General features: G+C 34.8%; 2 protein-coding genes across 3 annotated transcripts; both read right to left on the bottom strand.

Annotated features, from left to right (window-relative positions):
* Positions 1–766: 766 nt before the first annotated feature.
* TWD1 (FKBP-type peptidyl-prolyl cis-trans isomerase family protein) lies at positions 767–5,140 on the bottom strand. The gene is made up of 8 exons (XM_011089552.3): positions 4,977–5,140; positions 4,591–4,697; positions 3,870–4,052; positions 3,037–3,126; positions 2,359–2,543; positions 2,124–2,246; positions 1,890–2,042; positions 767–1,263 (listed from the first exon to the last, which is right to left on the bottom strand). Exons 2-8 carry the CDS (start codon positions 4,625–4,627, stop codon positions 937–939), a joined length of 1,098 nt encoding a protein of 365 aa, XP_011087854.1. The 5' UTR covers positions 4,628–4,697; positions 4,977–5,140; the 3' UTR covers positions 767–936.
* A 350-nt stretch (positions 5,141–5,490) lies between these two features.
* Positions 5,491–19,588, bottom strand: LOC105169196 (protein SEMI-ROLLED LEAF 2). Of its 2 annotated transcripts, none has more exons than XM_088884660.1 (19): positions 18,980–19,588; positions 18,230–18,304; positions 16,962–17,077; positions 15,837–15,951; positions 14,938–15,066; positions 13,018–13,065; positions 12,245–12,441; positions 11,953–12,149; positions 11,551–11,843; positions 11,160–11,309; positions 10,663–11,070; positions 10,414–10,563; positions 8,544–8,616; positions 7,871–7,998; positions 7,548–7,754; positions 7,334–7,465; positions 7,127–7,255; positions 6,294–6,593; positions 5,491–5,852 (listed from the first exon to the last, which is right to left on the bottom strand). In XM_088884660.1, the coding sequence occupies exons 1-19, from the start codon at positions 19,112–19,114 to the stop codon at positions 5,733–5,735; spliced, it is 3,102 nt and encodes a 1,033-aa protein (XP_088740786.1). In that variant the 5' UTR covers positions 19,115–19,588; the 3' UTR covers positions 5,491–5,732. The 2 variants fall into 2 exon arrangements, with proteins under 2 accessions (XP_088740786.1, XP_011087843.1); XM_011089541.3 differs by having other exon boundaries at positions 6,294–6,527; positions 18,980–19,582.
* Between the last annotated feature and the right edge of the window lie 1,003 nt (positions 19,589–20,591).

Here is a 20,591-nt window from a genome sequence, read left to right as displayed (position 1 = left end):
AGAAGATTGTTTGTGCTTACTGTGCATGGATGTCCATGCTTAGACAACCATGGTGATGATCCATCCACAGGGGGACGAATTATTTCTTGTCTTTTTTCGGGGAATAAGAAGATTTTGATGATGAATCATGCATGAGCTCTCATCAGTGTTCTTCTGTCTGAAGACTTTGTTTTTTGGTGTCAGGTAAACTAGGGTTGTATGGCATGTGTTTTGATTTGGATTGTATATTCTGAATAGTTTATTGATCAATGTAAGTATAAACTTCCGGAATATGTTTCTTTTTGTTTCTTGGTGTGTGAAAAATGAACAGAACAATGAAAAAATGTTGGACAATGAAGTTCTTGGAGACCATAAAGTTACATAACCTAGAAGCTAAATCTTGTTCTCTCCTCAGCATCCCTAAAGCCAGATTTCACAGGCATAGATCGCCATCTGCAGTGTCTGCCCAACAAATTGGCTTTAAGTTGCCTTGCTAGAAGAGAACGCTGTCTGCAGTCGTCTGGTCAACAATTTGGCTTCAAGTTGCCTTGCTAGAAGAGACCGCCGTCTGCAGTCATCTGGTCAACAATTTGGCTTCAAGTTGCCTTGTTAGCAGAGGTTTCCAAAACAACGCATTCTTCGACAATTTAGGCATATCTCAACTGGGACCTAGAACTGTAATCCGGTTTCAACAAATATGATAGGAAGAAAAAATTGGAATGCCAATCAGAAATAATTTGTGGACTCAGAACTTGAATCAGATCTTCGGACATCTGTAGCCACATAAAGCCAGCTGAAACTTCATCTCCAAAACCTTCAATTGCCATATAAAGTATAATTCAAGATGGTTGATGAGTAAGACAAAAATATTATTGGAGAAGTTCTAATATTAAGGAGTTGGATGATGAGTTGCAAGTAATGTGCACTTCACAAGTGGATCTCTCAACTTGAGTAACATCAATCAGCCTTCTGCCTCTGTCCCTTGAAAAGGCGATAAAATAATGACAACAACCATTGCCAAATTAAAATCAACCAATTTTTAGGCTTTGGTTTCGGATCAGGCCTTGCTCCAAATAATCCTTTGTAGAGCTCCTTCTGCTTCTGATATACAGCCTTTTCATGTTCTGCTAGGAGACGCAACTCTTTCGCTATTGCTTTGTCTTGTGGGGCATACTTGCGCGCCTTCAAGAAATCTTCACGAGCAGCATCTGTCTGCCCGAGTTCTGCTCTAGCTTTGCCACGTCTAAACAGTGCTTTGACATTGTGTTCATCCTCCACCAAAACCTACAGAGCATTATCCAGTCAGCTGCTTATTTCAAGAATTCTACTACGCTTTGTGTTTAACTTACTGATCCAAGATTTTGAAGTCTCAGTGCCAAATATCAGGTTAAATACGCTTAGAAAGCTAAGTGGCAATAACATTAAGAAGAAGATAAGCAAGCGCAAGCCATTTCTAGCCTAGATAAAACTTTTTGTTCGCACAGCTTTCATCACTTGCGTGCCAGCTGAAGATTTGTCTGAAACAATCAGCAAAGCAAAACATGCCAGGCAGCAGAATTGCATATTGTCCTATACTTGAGATTGATTTTTAATAGTCCAACAGCTAAGACAATTTTAAAAGCCACCAACCATCAGCCATGGGGTTTCATGACAGTGGCAAAATTTGGTACTCTTGGACTAAAGTGATACCTTGCTGAAGTAGAACATTCTGTATTAAGCTAGATACAGAAACAACAGGAAAGTTTAAACCAGAATATTTTAATATGCCCAAAAGACATCATGAAAACTGTGGAGGTGAGGGTAGGAATCAAGAGGAAGAAGTGGAAGCATCAACTGACGAAGCAACTCAGAAGGGTCTTTCAGATAGAAAACACACTTAAGTCATACATTTGACAAAACAGATTACTTACAATACCACAATGTGCAATCGCTTCATCATAGCGCTTGAGCTTTATCAGGCATGCTGCCATGTTGAGGTGACAAGGATTTTTTACTGACAAAGCCATATCTCGGTACTTCCCAAACAACTGGAACATGAAGTCATCTCCCATATACGCTATGGCCTGGAGCACATGACAATACATACTGAAGCAATGAAAAGAAAAGATAGTAAAACATACTGCTAGAGAGGAGTGGTTTGCTACCATTTCATACTGTTGCATTGCCTCCTCCAATTTTTCCTCCTTGAATAATGCATTCCCATCCATCTTTCTTCTATCTGCTGCACCGATTCTCTCCTCTACTGTCATGTCACTGCAAGCTTTTCCCTTTAAAAATTTTCAACCACTGAAATAGTCAACATCTTTGCATCAATTTAATCTATAACCAGTTCAAATACATAAGAAAGCATTTTTATGAGCCTAGGTGTAGAACACTCACTTCCTTAGTCTCGTCAAAACCAATCAGTTCAACTTCGTACACAATATCTGCCATTGGAGGAACATTTGGAAAAGAAAAACTTCCTTCTTTTCCATAGCCTAGTTCCCAACCAACATGTAGTAATGCGCGTTCACCAGATTTCATGCTAGAAATGCCAATGGCCAACCCGGTCATTTCTTTTTTCTCTGTAGTAAAGAATAGTTGGAACCTTGAGTCACATTTCCACAAAACAAGATCCACCAGTACACAAAAGCAAATTATGATTCAAAAGGCCAAGTGCCACCATGTAAGTAACTTGTGATTCAATAAGCAAAGTGCCACCATGTAAGTGAAGTTGTTTTACACGCTCCACAAAGACAAAATATAATTCTAGTTGCTGTTACAATGAATAGTTCATATCGTGGTTTCATAAGGTGCCATGGGAATAAAAGCATAGGACCCCTACAAGAAGTCATGACAAGGGTACCATTAGAACTAAAAAGTTCAACAAAGTCTTCAGGACATAACCTACAAATAAAAATAAAACAAAAGTGCAAGTTTCAAAAGGTCGAATTGGCAATAAAAGGACAATGAGGTTTTGGAAGAACAGAAAACCAGAGAAGTTAGCAGTTCCAGAGAAGATCTAGAATCCTAGACATTATAAGCCAAAATAATTGTTTGCAAAATCCTAGTAGAAACCTTTCCCCAGTACAAGCTCAAGGGGTTGTTGTTCATGCCATGTATCTTCGAACTTGTGTTGGGTGCTCTCTGTCCATGCCCTGTAATGCACTGCCAGACCAAAAATTTCAAAAATGAGAAAAGGACAAAAAGAAAAGAAAGGAAAATGTGGTTAGTTTTACATTTAAACATAGAATCATATAACAATACCATAATCCTTTCACAGAACAGCAAATATAGATTTCTGAACCAACTTTTTCCTGGAGGAGAGTGTTATCATGCTTAGATCAGAGGCCAGTTGATAATATATTTCATGGGCAACTTTAGAAGATCCATGAAGTAAAAGTGACAAGATTTTACTTTCAGGAAATTACATATGCTGTATCTGAACTGAAGAAATGATGTTTGGTTGCAATAGGGGAAATAAAATGAATGTCAGAGCAATATGGAAGACAAAGCATTTGAGTGATAAGAATTTTGGACTTGAACATTTGTAAACTACATCCAGAAGGTTGAAAGCAGGCCATAGTAACTTCAGCAGAAAGGTCACATATGCAACTTAGGAGTCAATCAGCTTTGACCACAGATCAAATTTCACAACTTTCAATTCAATGATTTGACATTTTGACCTCATCTCCTAAAGAAAACAAGTCGCAGCTATCAATATTTTAAACTGCAATTCTCTAACAGGCAACACAAAAATAAAGGCCTTGATTAACAATGACTCGAAAATATGGAACCAAGTTTCTTCCGAAACTGACATGTGTATATACTAGTACCTTGATTTTAAAATGTGAGTCTTATAGTTGAAAGGCATTCAAAAGTTCAAATTAGAGTTTTCTCAATGGACTTACAGAAGCAAGTCGAATATTTTGATGGCTTCTGACCATGGCCTTCCTTCATGATTTGCTTCTTAACTTTCTCATGGAGAACTTCAACTTCCGAATCTACTTTAGGAGGGCCTGTTTCATCTTGGGGAGGTTCTCCATGCACAACTGAGGCTCCTTCTGTGATAATATCATCATCGCCATCTCTATCTGCATAGAACATGTTTTATCACTTCATTCATTTTCTCATCACAAACTTCCAAACTTGAACAATTGATCCATGAATAAAGAAATATTTCACATGTGTTTTTTTGAAAACTATATTATATAGCTCGTATAAAGATTATCCACACAATCAATTAGAAAAAAAATATCTCATCACCTGAAGGAAAAGTAATATTAAGTAAAGCCACTGTTGTATCTCCGGAAACTAAAGACTTCCTCAATATCATAAGTAGGATGGATGGTAAACAACTAGCTATAATCATTACCAAATGTGTAGATATAATCAGTGACACTCCCTCAACATCGCAAGCAATACAAAGAAAAGCCGAAGGCGAATTATTTCCAGTTGTCAATCAGTTTCTCAGCTCATAAATCTTCAATCTTAAAGCACAAATCACACAACATAGATTAATCACCCATTCTTAAGGTATTATGTAGTCAGACAGAACCATAAACACAAAACCATAATTCTTCAAAATCACAGAGTTTTCAACACAATATCTAAGATAAAAGACACAGTCACCTGAAGGTGGCCTCCTCTGCTCCTCCAATTCCACCATTATTCAAATCCTTAGCGACTTCTTCAAAAAATAGGCTTATGAAAGAATCCTTCGCCAAATCTCCAGAACACTAGAACAAATCCAATAGACCAATAATTATGTCAGGTAGAGCAAGATTAGTTAACATTCCCTACACGATTGCAACTGGACACCACAATGACACTGATTTCAGTCAAATGGGTTTCTCTAAAACTACAGATGCAAGAGAAAAAAAGGTCGTGAGACTCGTGATTAAACGATCAACAAGCTGATACTTTGGAATAATCACTTGGATAGTAATCATAAATGAAGCAAAACGGAGGATTACAAGAAATTGCTGACTTGGAGCGTCGCAACTGAGCAGACTTACCGCAATTTGTTCAGTCCTTTTTGCCGAATAAGATTCAATATCCCCGGATTTTCTTTTCCTTTTCTCAGCTCGAATGAGAAAGTGAGCAATTATCTTTGTTCTTTCTTTGTAGCGATCGAAGAAGATTCTGGAGAGAGAGTGGGAGTGAATGAGTTAGCATTCACGTGGTCAAACTACTGCTGGATAGACCAATTCGGGTCGGATGCCAGTTCAATTTTTCTTCTTCTTTTTTCTTTTTCCTTTTTTTTTGCTTCCTACTTTTGGTTGTAGAAATCAAAATACTAAATCTCAAACATTTTATAAAATGTTATAACCTTAAAAACATCTTATAAAATGTTATATAAAGTGTTTATAAGCCTTTCTTTGAGAACACAATTTATAAAATTATTAATAATTACAGTAACTACTCTTAAGACCATGTAAATGCCAACTCTCTTTGACTGCAAATCAACTTTTTTTCTTTTTTCCTTTCCTCCCTAACTATTTGATAAGAACGTTGTTATTGTGCTTCAAATTTTGATAATAAATTACCATGTCTCTATTAATTTACATAGTCCTCACACCAGTTCAAAACAAGTGTAAATGTTGAATCATCCATCAGAGTTGAGGGGATTACATCAAGAAATCAGAGCTATTACTATATTTGAGCTTCTGGAGCTCTTCGCCTGAAACAAATCACCCTCTTAAGAAAATAAATAAGCACATACGACTCAACGGCCAACATTATTTTGCAGAGCGGACTATGTACAAATAAAATCAACCCCCAGCAGCCTTCAGGAAGTTATCGTATGGAGACGAAGCTGGTAAACAGAAGAAATCAGGTTGATGCTGAAATTCAGCTCCACACCGCATGGGAACACCAGTGATCAATGATGTCTGCCAAAAAATTGCTAATTGAAGTAAATCTTATAGAATATTTTCAAGCCTCTGAATTATAACATTAGTAATGAACTATTTTTCGGGTAAATTTGAATGGAGCATGTATATTTCTAAATACTAGATTGCAGGACCATTACTGCCTACAAGCACTACATATAAGAGAAATTTTCTGGTTACCAACTATGAAGAACATCATGCACAAGCCCCGCTGTTGGGAAAGAATCACCAAAAACAACGAGCTCCATAGTGTGGGAATTTACAATATATTATGTGGGGAAACTTTTACATGACAACTGATCATGTAGACTGCAAACCAGTTTATGCTCTTTCTAGGCACATGAACTTTCAAACACCACCCACTTTGAGATAGAGTACACAGATCACATGACATTATTTTAAAAGAAATTGCTAAAGATCGATTTTATGGAAACAACTTACCGTAAAATATCCTGGCTGAAGATCTGAATAAGACGGTTTAGTATGTGCCTGGGTGCTGTCCTGAGAGCATAAGCTTGTTGAACTGTCTTGAATCACTGGGGCGGCCATGAAATTGGACATGACTTGCTGCTTTCCAATCTGAAGAGCCTCACACTGGCTTGCCATATCCTTGAATGGCATGTTAGATGGGATTAAGGACGAAAGTTGTCCGACCTCTTTTGTTGTCTCGGACACCTGGGCAATGCCACCTCTAATGCTTAAGTGTCTAGTTGAGTATAAGAAATATGCCAATTCCAGATTCTGAAGAATAACATTAACCAAGTCCCTGAGGTTAATCCCTAGTTGCCATCTAATAATGCAGGAAAACACATAAGAGTACATGATGAAGAACTTTGATCTGGACCTGCAGGCTCAATCTTCAATTCATACAGCTAAGTTTGCAGCCTTGACTTTAACATTTGGTTGTCCCAACATCATGAATTTATCAATCATACATCTTTATCATTAGAAACCTATTTGGTGTGAATCCATGTTCAAGGCTAGTATCTATCTGAAACAAATTGCCAAAATCATCCTTTATATCTATTATTTTTGTCTCAATTCTTAACAGTAAATAGCTATTATTGATCAATTGAAATATCCTTCCAGAAGATCGTTAGTTGTTCAGCTAATAAACAAAAATAGCAAGACAAACAAGAACCAGATAAAAAGGGAACCACCTATTCAGAATCACATACATGCTCGTCTTTCCACAACTAAAAACATCTGATTGCTGCAAGCAAGATCAACCCAGGAGATATACAGAAAGTAAACCAGATAATAAGCTGAAATACCATATCCATAAATTGATCGACGCTCAATAGGCTGGGACTCTCCAGTGTCAGTGGGGAGCAGGAATCTGTCCGACTGAGAAATGAATCACCTGGATCGTCATCACTTGCTGAAAATATTGAATGCTCAACCTGCAATAAACATTATGGCAAATAGATATAACTTTGAATGAGAAACCAAACAGAGAGCATTGTAGTATACAATACCACCTCAGAAAGATCTTTTGAACCAGATTCGCAGATTTTTCCAGGAGTTTCTGAGACTAGCTGAGCTCCCAATGGACATACATCATCAGGAAGAAAGTCTTTAATCAACTGTTCCTTTATATTGGACAATTCAGCCTGCACATAGATTGCAAGATTTAAATAGGGCACCATATGAGTAGCATACATGGATTTTATAGAAATAACCAGATAAGATTACATTGGGTAGCTTCCCCAAATTCTCCAAAATCATGGAAGCAAAATATTCTGTAGATTGCTCCTCACTAATTTTTATAGCTGAGAGCAACTTTAATGCATCTTCATCATCTTCTTTTGATCCATAAACTTTCACCATACCATCTATTCCTGTTCTATGATCTACAGCCTGCAGCTTGCAGTCATCTACCAACCGGAGAAAAGGATCAACCTGTTAAGATCATCAACATAGCATCCGTGACACTTCACATTTCATTAACATCATGTATTCACATTTCATAAAGAGGCCTAAGCAGAAAATGTCATATACTAATCTATTACACCTACTATTTCATCCCTTAAGGCAGTCTTGGCAGATGTGACAAGAGGGAGAAAATTGTAGGCTTTTGACAAGAAAAGTATCATCGATGTAGCCAATGTGAAAAGAGACCTGCGGCGTGACGGTTGAAGTTGTCCTGCACAAATCAGCATAAGTCATATATCAAGTTTGAAAAGTTGATATTACATCGTATCAACTAAATATAAGTTATCCAATCTAATGTTCTGTATCACTTTAAGGTTGATAATAGTATAGGGCATATCCTGTCTAATATCTAACAACACTTCATGCATGTTTCACAGTTCTCTCGTCCAAAAAGGTTATATTAGTTATTGCCCCTAAACTTGAGATAAAACAATGAAAAGTAAACATTTTCAGAGGCACCATATGAAATACAATATTTGTTTCATTGGCGACATCCTGAAGAGGAAAGAACTGTTAATAGCAGAGAGAGCAAAACTTTCAAGTTCACTGAAGAGGGGGACAACATGATATTAAAAGGGCCCTGGAGTGGGTACAATTGATACAATATAACCTTGACAGGAAGAATTCATCAATTGGGATCCAGAAAGGCAGTTTTGGTAGATTAGGTGATTTTTTTCGATATATAACCACCTAGTCATCCACATCATGGATGCACTCATATGGATAAAAAAGATATATCCATCAATTGGCACTGACCTCCTTGAAGAGATATGCTTCTTAAGGAAAGTGCTAGCTGAAAACTTCGAATGAGGATATCATTACTAGATTTCTGAGAACATAGGAAGGCATCATTAGAACAAAACACAAAAAGAATCACAATGAAAAACACAAATGCTTACATCTTATCAGGTGATAATGCAAATTTGCAAGTAACAACAAAGATGAAGGCAAAACTTTGCAAGATGAGAAAATAAAAGCATTCATAATGGAAGTAAATGGAAAAGTAAAGATTAGGATAAGGTCTGGATTCTATTAATTATGAGTTCGTAGGAAAAACAGGAACTAACTGCATAACGATAACACAGCTGTTGATTGAATCAATCAGGAAAGATAACAAGGATTTGTACTTTCCCTTGATGGTTAACAACATACAAATATCTTGTCCTTCCATTCCTGGAAAAACCCTCAATTGTCTTTATCTTCAAACCTAGTCCCCTTGAAACTTCACTATACGGAATATTTTCATTTTCTCTAACAATTTACAATTTCTCACTGTTTATTCTATTTCAGTGATAAAAGAAGAAATCTTATGTTTCAATCAAATTATAGAGATGGAATGATAACATCTAAGTGAAAGCCTAAAAGTGCTATAATGAAACCTGCGTCTAAAGAATACTCCTGTACATTTGTCTATACATAACCAACAAGGCCTTCATTAATAAATGCACATTATAGATCGTGAAGAATTTTTTAGTCCACAAATCCACACGGTTGCAAAAGCTTCCCTCTTCACTACTTTGTAAACAATGTTATTTTGTCACTGACAATCTCTCCACATATTGCCAAAAAATGGTAGTTTTCCACAACATCCATATTAAAGATACCCACATCTGAAGTTCTTACAGATGTTGCTGTGAAACAGTCTCAACATTCTTGAGATACATGATGTACATGTTAAGGATAAGAAGCTTTACTCAGCTTCTGTATAGTTTAACATGATACTGTAAATCAGTCCTTAAGATTGTGGCTGACACACTCCCAAAGTAAACCTGCTCTGCAGTACAACTAATTCTTATTTAAAGCATGAAAACAAAGTGTAGTGGCAGCATCTGACCCCTACCAATGCAGCATCTATAAGGAGGAGATATTTACTTAAGCAAAGAACTCAAAGTAACTCGAATATTAGGTATGTTGAGAGAAGTGTACATTTAGAAACTGGCATGTCATATGTTCTAAGTTCAACTCTAGCCTTGTCAGCTGGGGAGCTATTTTCGCATAAGGTATTATAGAATGGCCAATTTATATGAGGATACTAATTGCATAATACTTAGACATAAGAGTAAGTTAAAGGAGCAAGTGAATGAAGAAATATGTATTAGAAAAGACAACAGAAACCGCAACTTCCCACAGTTATTAGAGGAACAAAGTCAGAAGTTCCTAGCATTCCTCCATTAGGAGAAGAATGGAAAGAGGTAAATCATAATAAAGTGAAAGTCAAATTAGGATAGAGTGAAATGTACTGATTGAATATCATATATATTAATAATGCATCCGTACAGGAAGTATTTTAGATTAATAGAACTTAGATGAGTATGAATTTTATAAAATGTAATATTTCTGTATTTCAATTCATTCTTCTATAGACTTAAATTAACTGAACTCCAAAAACTGTTGGAAATGATAAAAGTAGACTTACTGTGATAGATTAAAGAAAAGTAAGCTGATAACAGTATATAAAAGTACAAGGGCAATCTTGTAATATTTGCACACATGCGAAATGAGAGACAACAATATGGAGAAAATATCAAATATGCATTACAAAGTGGAAATAGATTCACCAAACATGGGTAAACTATTACATTACAAATTGGAAATAGATTCACCAAACATTGGTACAGATTATTACCTTGTTTTGTGAAAATAACACCACCAAGCTGTAAGTATGAGCAATTGCTTCATAGTTTACAGGAGTATTCAAGTGAGAGATTGCCTGCACCCAGACCGAAGAAAGCAAGAGGCTGATTTGTCGTGTTTTCAACTTAAGTGATATTCCCTTCTGCAGAAAATACATTCCATTGTTACAATTTCAACCAAACAGTAGTTGACCACAAGTGGATTTAAAGAGAAATATGCAACTGGCTTTAAAGTGAAGTACCAGTTCCTTCTCCATATTACCCAAAGCCGGAGGAAGAGAATGCCTTTTGATAGTAGCCTTTCGACTGTAGCTGGATTTAAGTCGTGTCAACAAGGATTGGTCTTCGGAATTTCCTTCTGTATCAGTCAAGGTTTCATCAGCTTGATCTACAATTTTTGGCAAAGAACCATGTTCTTTCCGTAATTTCTCAAATAAAGCCGCTGAAGAAGAAAAGGCAGAAGCTGATCTAGAAAGTGTCCTCCCTAAATCAGCACCAATAGTTGAGCATTGGCTGGTGAAGGCAATATGAGGGCAAACAGAAGATGGAACAAGTACAACTGAAAATATGCGATGGGCTCCGAGCCTTGTCTCATGATCTGGATTGACCATGGCAAGAAGTATTTGATGGAATAATGCTTCAGGGAAAGCCTACGGAAATAAAAGAACTACTTAAGAATGACTGAACTTCCAATCAAATATGAGATGTTAATGATATTTAAGAATGAGAAGAGCCATGCCTTGTTCTGATACAACAAATTTGGTAAGAACGCAACAATCTGTGCAGCACGATAGACAGCCGCAACTGTGTTTCTAGCCATAACTGTTATATTTGAAATATTCTCCAACATCACAGCCATCAAATCCAGAATGGGCCCAGCATCCCCAATCTGCTTCGAAGAGCAGTCTTACATTAAGTTCTCTTCTAACACCTTTAACTCAAAACACAAAAACCGTCCTAAAGAGGGGTGTGTATGTTTGTCTGTGTGTGTGTGTGTGTTTTGGGATTGTGATGTATTCTTGTAGTCACAACATCACTTCTACTACAGGCAAGCTTGTTGGAAGCAGTAAGTTCCTAGATACCATTCCGCTAATATATTTACTGAAATAGTTTGCAGATGAATTGATAACCTTATAAGACAATTGAACAAGGCACTCGTCAATGGCTGCATGAAACTTCCTATTCCATTGAATTATGTCCCCTCCAAGTTCTGATTCATCAAGAGAGCAGTGTATGCTTTTCCGCAAATGTCTCATCATATCACTAAATGCACCAATAATCATCACAGATGCCTGGGCCTTTGTTACTCGAACCAGGGAGGTAGCAACATGAACAATATCTATCTGCATATTGGGGTCCTTCAGCACATTCTTATGATCAAGATGCTTGATTACAGTAGATAGCAAGAAGTGAGCATTATGCCCTGTAAGGTCATAAAGCCAGAAAAACAAACTCATAAATGCACGTGATAACAATGGACGATTGTGAGCTAACCCACTATTCAAAATTTAGCAGTTTAAAAAGTTAAAGACCAGAATTCTCCACTATTGATTGCATGTCCAGCAATACAGGAAGGGCGAGCCCATGATCAGGAGACCACAGATTGCCCTGATCAAAGTAACAGAACAACGCCTCTAGAACACGACGCACAGTTGTTGCCTCTCTTGCCAACTTTGCCATGTTATGCAAGCAAACTCTTGACCAGAATTTAGGGCTTCCAGTATCTGCTCTGTTTAGAGGGAAACAATCAATACAGGTGAATATGAAATGCAAGGCATCTACCCAAAAATATACTCTAGCAAAAAGCCTGGAAAGAGGAATTACGTGGTAAAATAGTCTTTATCATGGACAATCATCCGCCAAGAAATAGCCCTATTCATGACATCGGATGATAAAGGAACTTGGTTTTCAACTTTATGCTCGTCTTGATCACAGTTGTTCTGGGTGTCCTGATTACTATTTTCTGAACATTTGGTCTCCTTATCAGAGTCTTGACAATTTTCCAGGATAGCAGAAACAACCTGATCTTTTGATAAACAAGAAATAATTATTGAGCAGCAAAATATAATTAATACACCTCATGACAATAAGGCAAACAGCTGACATGAAAGTCCCAACCTAACATGAGTTCTTTAACATATAAGAAGAATGGAGCATAAATGTGTAGACACCAGCTATTCTTTTAAATCTCTTGATTATCAGAAACCATAATGGTGTTCGCTTAGACGATGGACCAAAACATCAAGTAAAAGAACTAGCTTTTAAAGCAGATTCAAAATCCCCCTTAAGACACTTTCTTCCTTACTAAACCCCTCAAGCGACAAGCAGCGCAAAAATGAACCAGTGGTAGGTATTAAATGCTATAAGCATAACATTGACTTGAACACAAGGTAACTTCCTTATGTATAAAAGTGGCAAGACACCAAAATGCAACTAATGTATAAAATGTCGTTAGACATGATTATATGCAATAAGTTACTACTCTCTGTTAACTAGTACTGGAAAAGCTCATAAGACGAGACATCTAAGATGAAGGATAGTTATTTAGAAGCATAATACAGTTCAATATCAGTAATAAACTTAATCTAAAGACTTACATTGTCAAAATCAGTTGATATGTGACAGAATTCACCCATAAACCAAATCTGCCCACCAAAAGATTCAAGTAGATTATTATACACTTTAATTTTACTTAGCAAAGGAATCAAAATCAGAAGATCATTATAGAATGAAATAACATGAACAAATGTCAACCAAATTAAAGCATACATGGAAGGGTAGAGATCCAAGCAATTATACATGGGAAATTTCCAGAACCTTGAGAGTTCCTGACAGAATATCTTTTGGAACTAGCACACCACAGAGGAAAAGTCTATGCTAGGATTACCCCTATACACCTAACAAACCGATCATTTAACCAGAGCTAATAACATAGACAATTTATCAACACAGATAAGTATTTGAGCTGAAAACTTTAGTTGTGTAATTCCAGTAAAATTGGTTAATAACATAGATGATCACTCAACACAACTAGTATGTGAAGCACGCCCCCAAATGCATTTGCATAATCAATGAAACTTTAAAAAAATGGTTTTGGATTTTTAATTTTAATTAATTACTTAATTTATTATTAATGTTAAAAAATATTCCAATTTCCAAATAAATATTTCAAATAGTATTAAAATAAATATTTAAAAAGAAAGAAGGATATATACATTATCTAGTAAGTTGGTGAGAGAATATGAAAAATCCTAAAGAAAAAAAAAAGAAAAGAAAATTGACAAATCAAAGACCCCAATTTGATGCTCTTCAATTATAAAGAAGTATACATTATCTATTCTCTTGATATCAAAACAATGTCATACTAGAAGTGGAAGTTCTGAGGATATAATCCACACTTATTTAGAAGTGTATGCCAGTATTATCAAAAACCAAATATATTATTAGATAAAAGATGTAAATATCAAACATTGCTTAAAGGTTTAAAAGATGGGTACGAAAAGGAGACTGTGGAATTATTAATCGTATTTTCAGCTATCTTTCTTGGAAGTCAGGAGAAAAAGCTTCATAGCAATAGCATATCTACATCTGATCCTAAAAACTGCTTCTGCAGCTAATGGTGCTATGCTTCTCCTACATTATTGCAGATCATGTTGGCTTAGCCACAATTGGGCATATTGACAAACCTAACCACTAGATCAGAATAGTTTTTTAATATACTGAATTGACAAAAGTTATCAATGAACAGACTATACAGATTAAACCTCAAGTTTGGTGCATTTTCAAACATATCACTGGTCAAAATTTACGTGATTCAGTTAGGAGAACACAAAATTCACATTAATCTACCATTCTTTGTCATACATTATCAATAAATGATACAGAACCTGCAATGAAAAGGTGATGCTAAACAACCTGACAGGAGAACTTAACAGGTATGCTAAACAAACATGCTTTTATTATTTAAAGCACAAAAGGAAAATAATTCTATGCCTCCAACTAATTAGAGGTTAATGAGAATATTAATAGAAGTTTCCAGCCTTCAATTATTACAACAGTTATTCAAGTCAGAATGCGTGATTTCTTTTTCTCAAAGTCCTAAAATAATATTCTTTGTCTTAATATACATTTTTTTTTCTAAAACTCCCTACTTGAAGTCCTTTAATGCTACCAACACTAACTTTCAACCGTTATGTTATACTGCAATTAAGTATAAATGCACAACTATATCACCTTTTCAATTTTTCATTTCTTCCAATTCAAACAGGAGCACTCACAAGTAAATGCAGTGAGTAAATGACCTTATGCAATTTCTAAACTCATGGAGCACATATATAGATTGATAGTGCACTATTCTGCAAAAGGCTTAACAAGTGCCCCTATGCAAACAAATGGATGGCCTAGGTGCAGAAAGGAGCAACCCAGGAACAGTTCTCCAATCAACATAAATCTTCCAAGAAAAATCATTTCTTTGTTGTCTACACTTTTATTGGGATCTAACAGATGCAGCAGCTTACCGTAGAAGAGAGGGCTTGAAGCCCAGCACAACGTAGACGCAGCATCCTTTCATCATTTCCCATCTCCTGAGCTATAAGACAGAGTTTTGGAATCAATCCTTCCAAGTTAAACATATAGGTGCCATCCCTCTAAACAAATAAATAGTAATACATTAGCCAAGTCATACAAATGCAAGTACTCTAAGGACCCGTTTGTTTGGCAGGGAATGGTAAATCTTCTAGGAGTTTTTAATTACATAGTATCATATTATTTTATTTGGCAACATTACTTAAAATTTGGGAAAGAAATATATTTTGTGGGAATATTAACCCAAATTCAGAAATTTGCAATCCTAATATTTTGGTGGTATTCTTATTCCTTTTCCTTGAAAATCTAGACTTTTTCTTAGTTTCCTTATAATTCTTATTTCCTTAATCATAATTTGTGTTTCTAATGCATTTTAATTTTTTATCTATTATATTGATAATTGGCAATATGTTTGTGTAGATAAGTTCAATATAAAATTAATATATATCTATACATTTATAAGCAAATATGCATTCATCACATTTTATTTTCTTTTAAATTATTATATATATTAGTATAAGCGTAAATGCATAGACATACATAGTATATAATCTCTATATCCCTAACTATGTATTATATAAACATATAAATATGTATGTACGATGAGGACCTTTTTGTTAATTTACATGATTCTCATTCATGTCGTACATAGTATACCAAATATTTGCAAGGACATTGATTTATTTTCCTATTTAAATACCTTACACTAAACGAACACTTGAAATGCAGTATGATGCTTAGCAATCAAATTCCTTGCCATTATATTGTGTGTATCATATTCCATTCCCGCCAAACAAACAGGTCCTCAAGGACATACAATAATAAATACTACCTGGTTATTTATAAAGTCGAAAAGAGCATGGCAGCCAATAATTCTCATTTCATCATGCCTTGTTTGATCCAGCAAAATGTGTATAATACTCAAAAAACTACCAGCAAACAATGGCCTGCACACAATAGTTGGCAATATTATCTAAATTTGAAGAGTATATATAATGAAACAAAATCACGACATCAAACAACTTACCTTCAAAACGCTCAAATGAGATAGACCTTATCTTCTACAAGTCTAACTTTGGGGAAATTTTTAAACACAGCGAAGATACTTAGAATCATGACACAGTTGTATTTACTTATTTTCTTGATTGAAAATGATGCAGCTACTAAAACTCAAAAACCAAAAGAAAGTCAGGATACTGAACATTTCATGCATCAATATAACATAATTTATCTTTACAGTTGGCATAGTGGAAATAACCAATTTGTTAGCAATGTTAAACATTAACATAGTCAAAATTGCATCTTAAAAGACATACTTGATAAAATATGAGCACAACTAATAATTGACCAACAAAAAACAATAGCGCTGCATATCGTCAAAGTTGATAATTAATTAAAGCCAGCATGTTTCCAGAATTCTTAATTGTTTCAAATACAAACTCAAAATAAAATAAATAAATTCCAAAACCGAAATGTATAGGAAACTACAAACATATGTTGTATGTACAACATACTTTGAACCAACTTAATAGTGGATTTAACTTCCAAAAGAAACAATCAACGAATAGTGTAGAATAAACTTTAAGAGATCTTATCTCTGAGAACTGGGGATGTCTACAGAACTTTATGGTTCATAACTTGCAAAATAATCAAACCATAAAAACAATAGCTGAGAAAAGTGATTGCTACCATTTAAATTATGTAAAGGAAGAAAATGTGAATCTTGTGCAATGGATCATAAGATTCATTATTTATTCTTATGATTCATAAAGTAATTCATATTTATTCTTAACAACTTTTTCAACATTAACACATAATACGATGAGATGGATCATAATATGTTGCTTGTATCAATTTAGTGCCTCATTCTTTCGAACTGAATTAGAAAATGTTGTAATATCATGTATGTTTTTACACACAACTCTTCAACTAAAAGTACAGGGATAATTGAACTCACATTTGCTGCTGGCAAGACACAACCAACTTCCGGTAGATACACATGACAACTTTTACACAGTTAATATTTTCATTTCTCAGTTCCCGGTAACACCTTTCCTCAAGTAAACTTGTAATCTGGTTAATAAGCCATGAACTGTCAATACTAGTTATTTATAGTTTTTGTCCAATAAGAAACTTAAGTATGCCAACTGCAATGTGTGAAAGATGATATGCTTGCACTGCAATAATAAGTAAAAGTTAAGTATTTCAAATCACACAACTTCATAGGAAATAATGCGATTATAAAAGCCCCAGTTAATGAATGAACATAGCTTAGCAACTAGGAGAAGTAGATATGCACAAATGTATACATCTCACTCCCTTAACCTACTTAGACTTGGTTATGCAGGTATAGAGGTTAATGAAAAAAATCCTCATTCTAGAAGATCTTAATAGGATGTCTAAGGGAAGGTGAATACCAAAAATCCCATTTCAAACTGGATCTGAAAAGAAAACATGAATATTAGCTTAAGTTGAAAATAATCCATATAACTGGATGCCGTCAACCAAATGGTTTGAATGGATAACATACACGCAGGCGCTCAAGGTCAAATGATGTCCATTAAATAATTATTATGTTTTCTAGAGAAAATTTCGTAAATATATATACATATCAGATAACTTAGAACAAGCAGAAATTAACTCATAATTATCAACATAATAGCAATATCAGGAACAACTAAAGAGTTTCTATTAATGTAAACCCCATTTCACAACTGGAGAAGAGGAACAAAAGAGTGGGCCTTGGAAATGTGAGGTATGATTGCAAGTCCATGACAATGCCAACAGTGAAAAATATGAAGGGATGCGGACTGGCATGTTATTTCCAGCTTATGTAAGTGGGGATCAAGCCACGAAAAGCAGCCAAATATGTGGAAAATGTTTGGACCTTATTACAACTTAATTCAACCATTCAAACAACTATGAGAACCACGAAAAGAAAATTTAAGGAAGTTTGATTTATATGAAGTTCCCATATGCAACCTATATCTAGTGATACAACATAGAGTCAACGTACTAGTACTCAAACTTCATCGTGCATATTAGTTTCACACAATTTTAGAATTTTATGTATGAATCTCAATAAATATCATGTTCACGTTATTTTATGCAGGGAAAGAAACGCATGAAAAATATTGCACTCAAATGTGAAAATACAACGGTTAAAGGCATAAGTATGAGAAAACTACTATTTCATATAATACCGTATGATTAGAGCAATCTGACCTTGGGTACTCGTAGGGGATTTTTTGAAGCATATTCACACAATTTACTGATTTTTCGATCATTAGGTTCTTCCTCCTGTCAAAAATGGAGAAAGAATGAATGAAGAAATGCAGAATTGCAGATAAATCTTCAAATAATTTAGTTTTCATAGAAAGATGAGTCTAAAACTTCTATATAGTTGTACCAACAAACTCTCAGCTAGTGTCAAGTAGACTGACTAACAAACTCAACAAGACGCATATGCTTCAATATTGAATTTTGCTCAGCTAATTCTTGAAAGTGCAAAAGCAAGAGAAGCTATGGTGGTAGAATCCAAATGATTGATTTAATCTCTTAAAAACACAAAACTCTTAGAGGGACACGAAAAAGAGTGGCTAGCATAATCCAAATGAAAAAAATCACAGAGTGGGTGGTCGTTCCAAACATCTTAGTAGCATAGCACATTGATACATAACTATTTGACGCCATTGACCTGCTCCTAGAGACATTCATAAACCTTAATCACCTTATATATTTAAGCGGAAAAAGAAAAAGATATTTTTCTTTCACCATATGCGTTAAAAGAAATGCAGGATCACAAAAACGTAGAATTATTCTAGAGCAACTATCAAAATATCCGAATATGTAATCTGTAATTCAAATAATTTATCAAAATACCTAGAATTATCATAAAGTGCATCATTTTCAAACAAGAAATAGATCAACAAACATTAATCAATTTAATAATAATACACTTTAGATGGAACCAACCATATTCTTCGGATAAATATCAGCCAACAGCTTCTTGTAGCGCTTGACAGGGTGCCGCGATCTGGGCCGCATTCCCGGGCAACAGATGCAGAGGCTGTCACAAACCGGCATCATTCGCTTCGACATGACACCCATTTTCCAGCCCTTTCAAGAAAAACTACAGGCCTCCAATTCCTTCACACAAGCGACAGACGACCCATCAACTGATTGCCGGCAATGATTGTTGGATTCGCGAACGAATCCAGAAAAACAAAAAAAACAAAAACACACAAAAAACAAAACAAAACAAATGTCTCCGATGCTTAGATGATCAGTAATGAGACTCAAAGGGGAAAACGGATTTCCAAAATTGAAATCGATCAGAACAGGAGATTTTAATTAGGGATTAATGTGAAGAAATGGGGAAGAAACGGTGAAAAATGCCGGAGGTTTTTCAACGACCTCCAACTTCTCCCAGCGGTAAATGAGGGTGACTGGAATCGCTGGTCTCCTATTTTATATGTACTCTGCATGGCTACCACGCACGGAAAATCAAGAAACAAAAATTAAATCATTTTTTGTCAAATTTTTATTCCTTACACAAACATATGATAGTATAACGCAACACAAATTAAAGTTGAACAAATATATATACTGTTATTAGATTCTCATACTATACTCTATCTCATACTATACTCTATTCAAATATGAAATTCTTGTAAGTGATTATTAAAAAATAAAGCATTAGATAATATACTGTTGAACCAAATCGAAATTTAGTTACACGATATAGAAATTATTATATATGAGTAATTTCGTAATACGCCAGATATCGATCGTAATTACAAATCAAACTTCATATGTCTGATCTATTATTGATCGATGAGTTAACATGACAACAACTTTGCACATTTCTTTTAAAATGGACTTTACAACTCCTACTTTCCAACAACTGGAAAGTGGATGCCGTTTTCTTTTCTCCTTTCCTTTTACGAAATAATATGCAAACTCATTTAAATCGCAATATGTATTCATTTAAATACGAATAAAGTATTACCATCAACAACTAAAATTTATCCACAATAGTCCCTTGAAAGGATAGAACGACAGTTTGAATTCGAATTTTTCTATTGAAATATATAATTAATTAAATAATATTATAAGTTTGTGCATTCTCTTGCTAAAATTTTGTTTTATCTTTTTACTTTTTTTCATAAAGGTAGTGATGAGAAACGGGCATGTGAGTTATTGAAGGCTAATAATTAAAACAATAAAGATGCATCACTTTATCCTTATGTCTAATTAATTAAAATGCAAAAGTTGTTTCATTTTGCTGTTTGTTCCTTTACAGTACTATATTCACATAATTTTGGCAAACAATAGCAAACTCTTCACCTAATTAATCTATAATCCCATAAAAAAAATAAAATAAAGTGTGTAGCTCGTAATTTATCAGTGTTTATGTACTTTAATATTGAAATTACGTGACTTTTTAATATTTTATGTTTCTCCGTTTATGATGAAGTTACGTTAAAATATGTAATGATTGTATTGATGTACTTTAATTTTTGCACCTACTAAAATTTGTACACGAAAGAATCTTCCGTACTATACATAAAAGAGAGTTTTATTA

This window comes from Sesamum indicum, linkage group LG1 (genome assembly GCF_026168435.1).
Source record: "Sesamum indicum cultivar Baizhima isolate 11 linkage group LG1, ASM2616843v1, whole genome shotgun sequence".
Lineage (NCBI taxonomy): Eukaryota > Viridiplantae > Streptophyta > Magnoliopsida > Lamiales > Pedaliaceae > Sesamum > Sesamum indicum.
The sequence above is the reverse complement of the archived record's forward strand: the minus strand, read 5'-3'. Positions and strand labels throughout refer to the sequence as shown.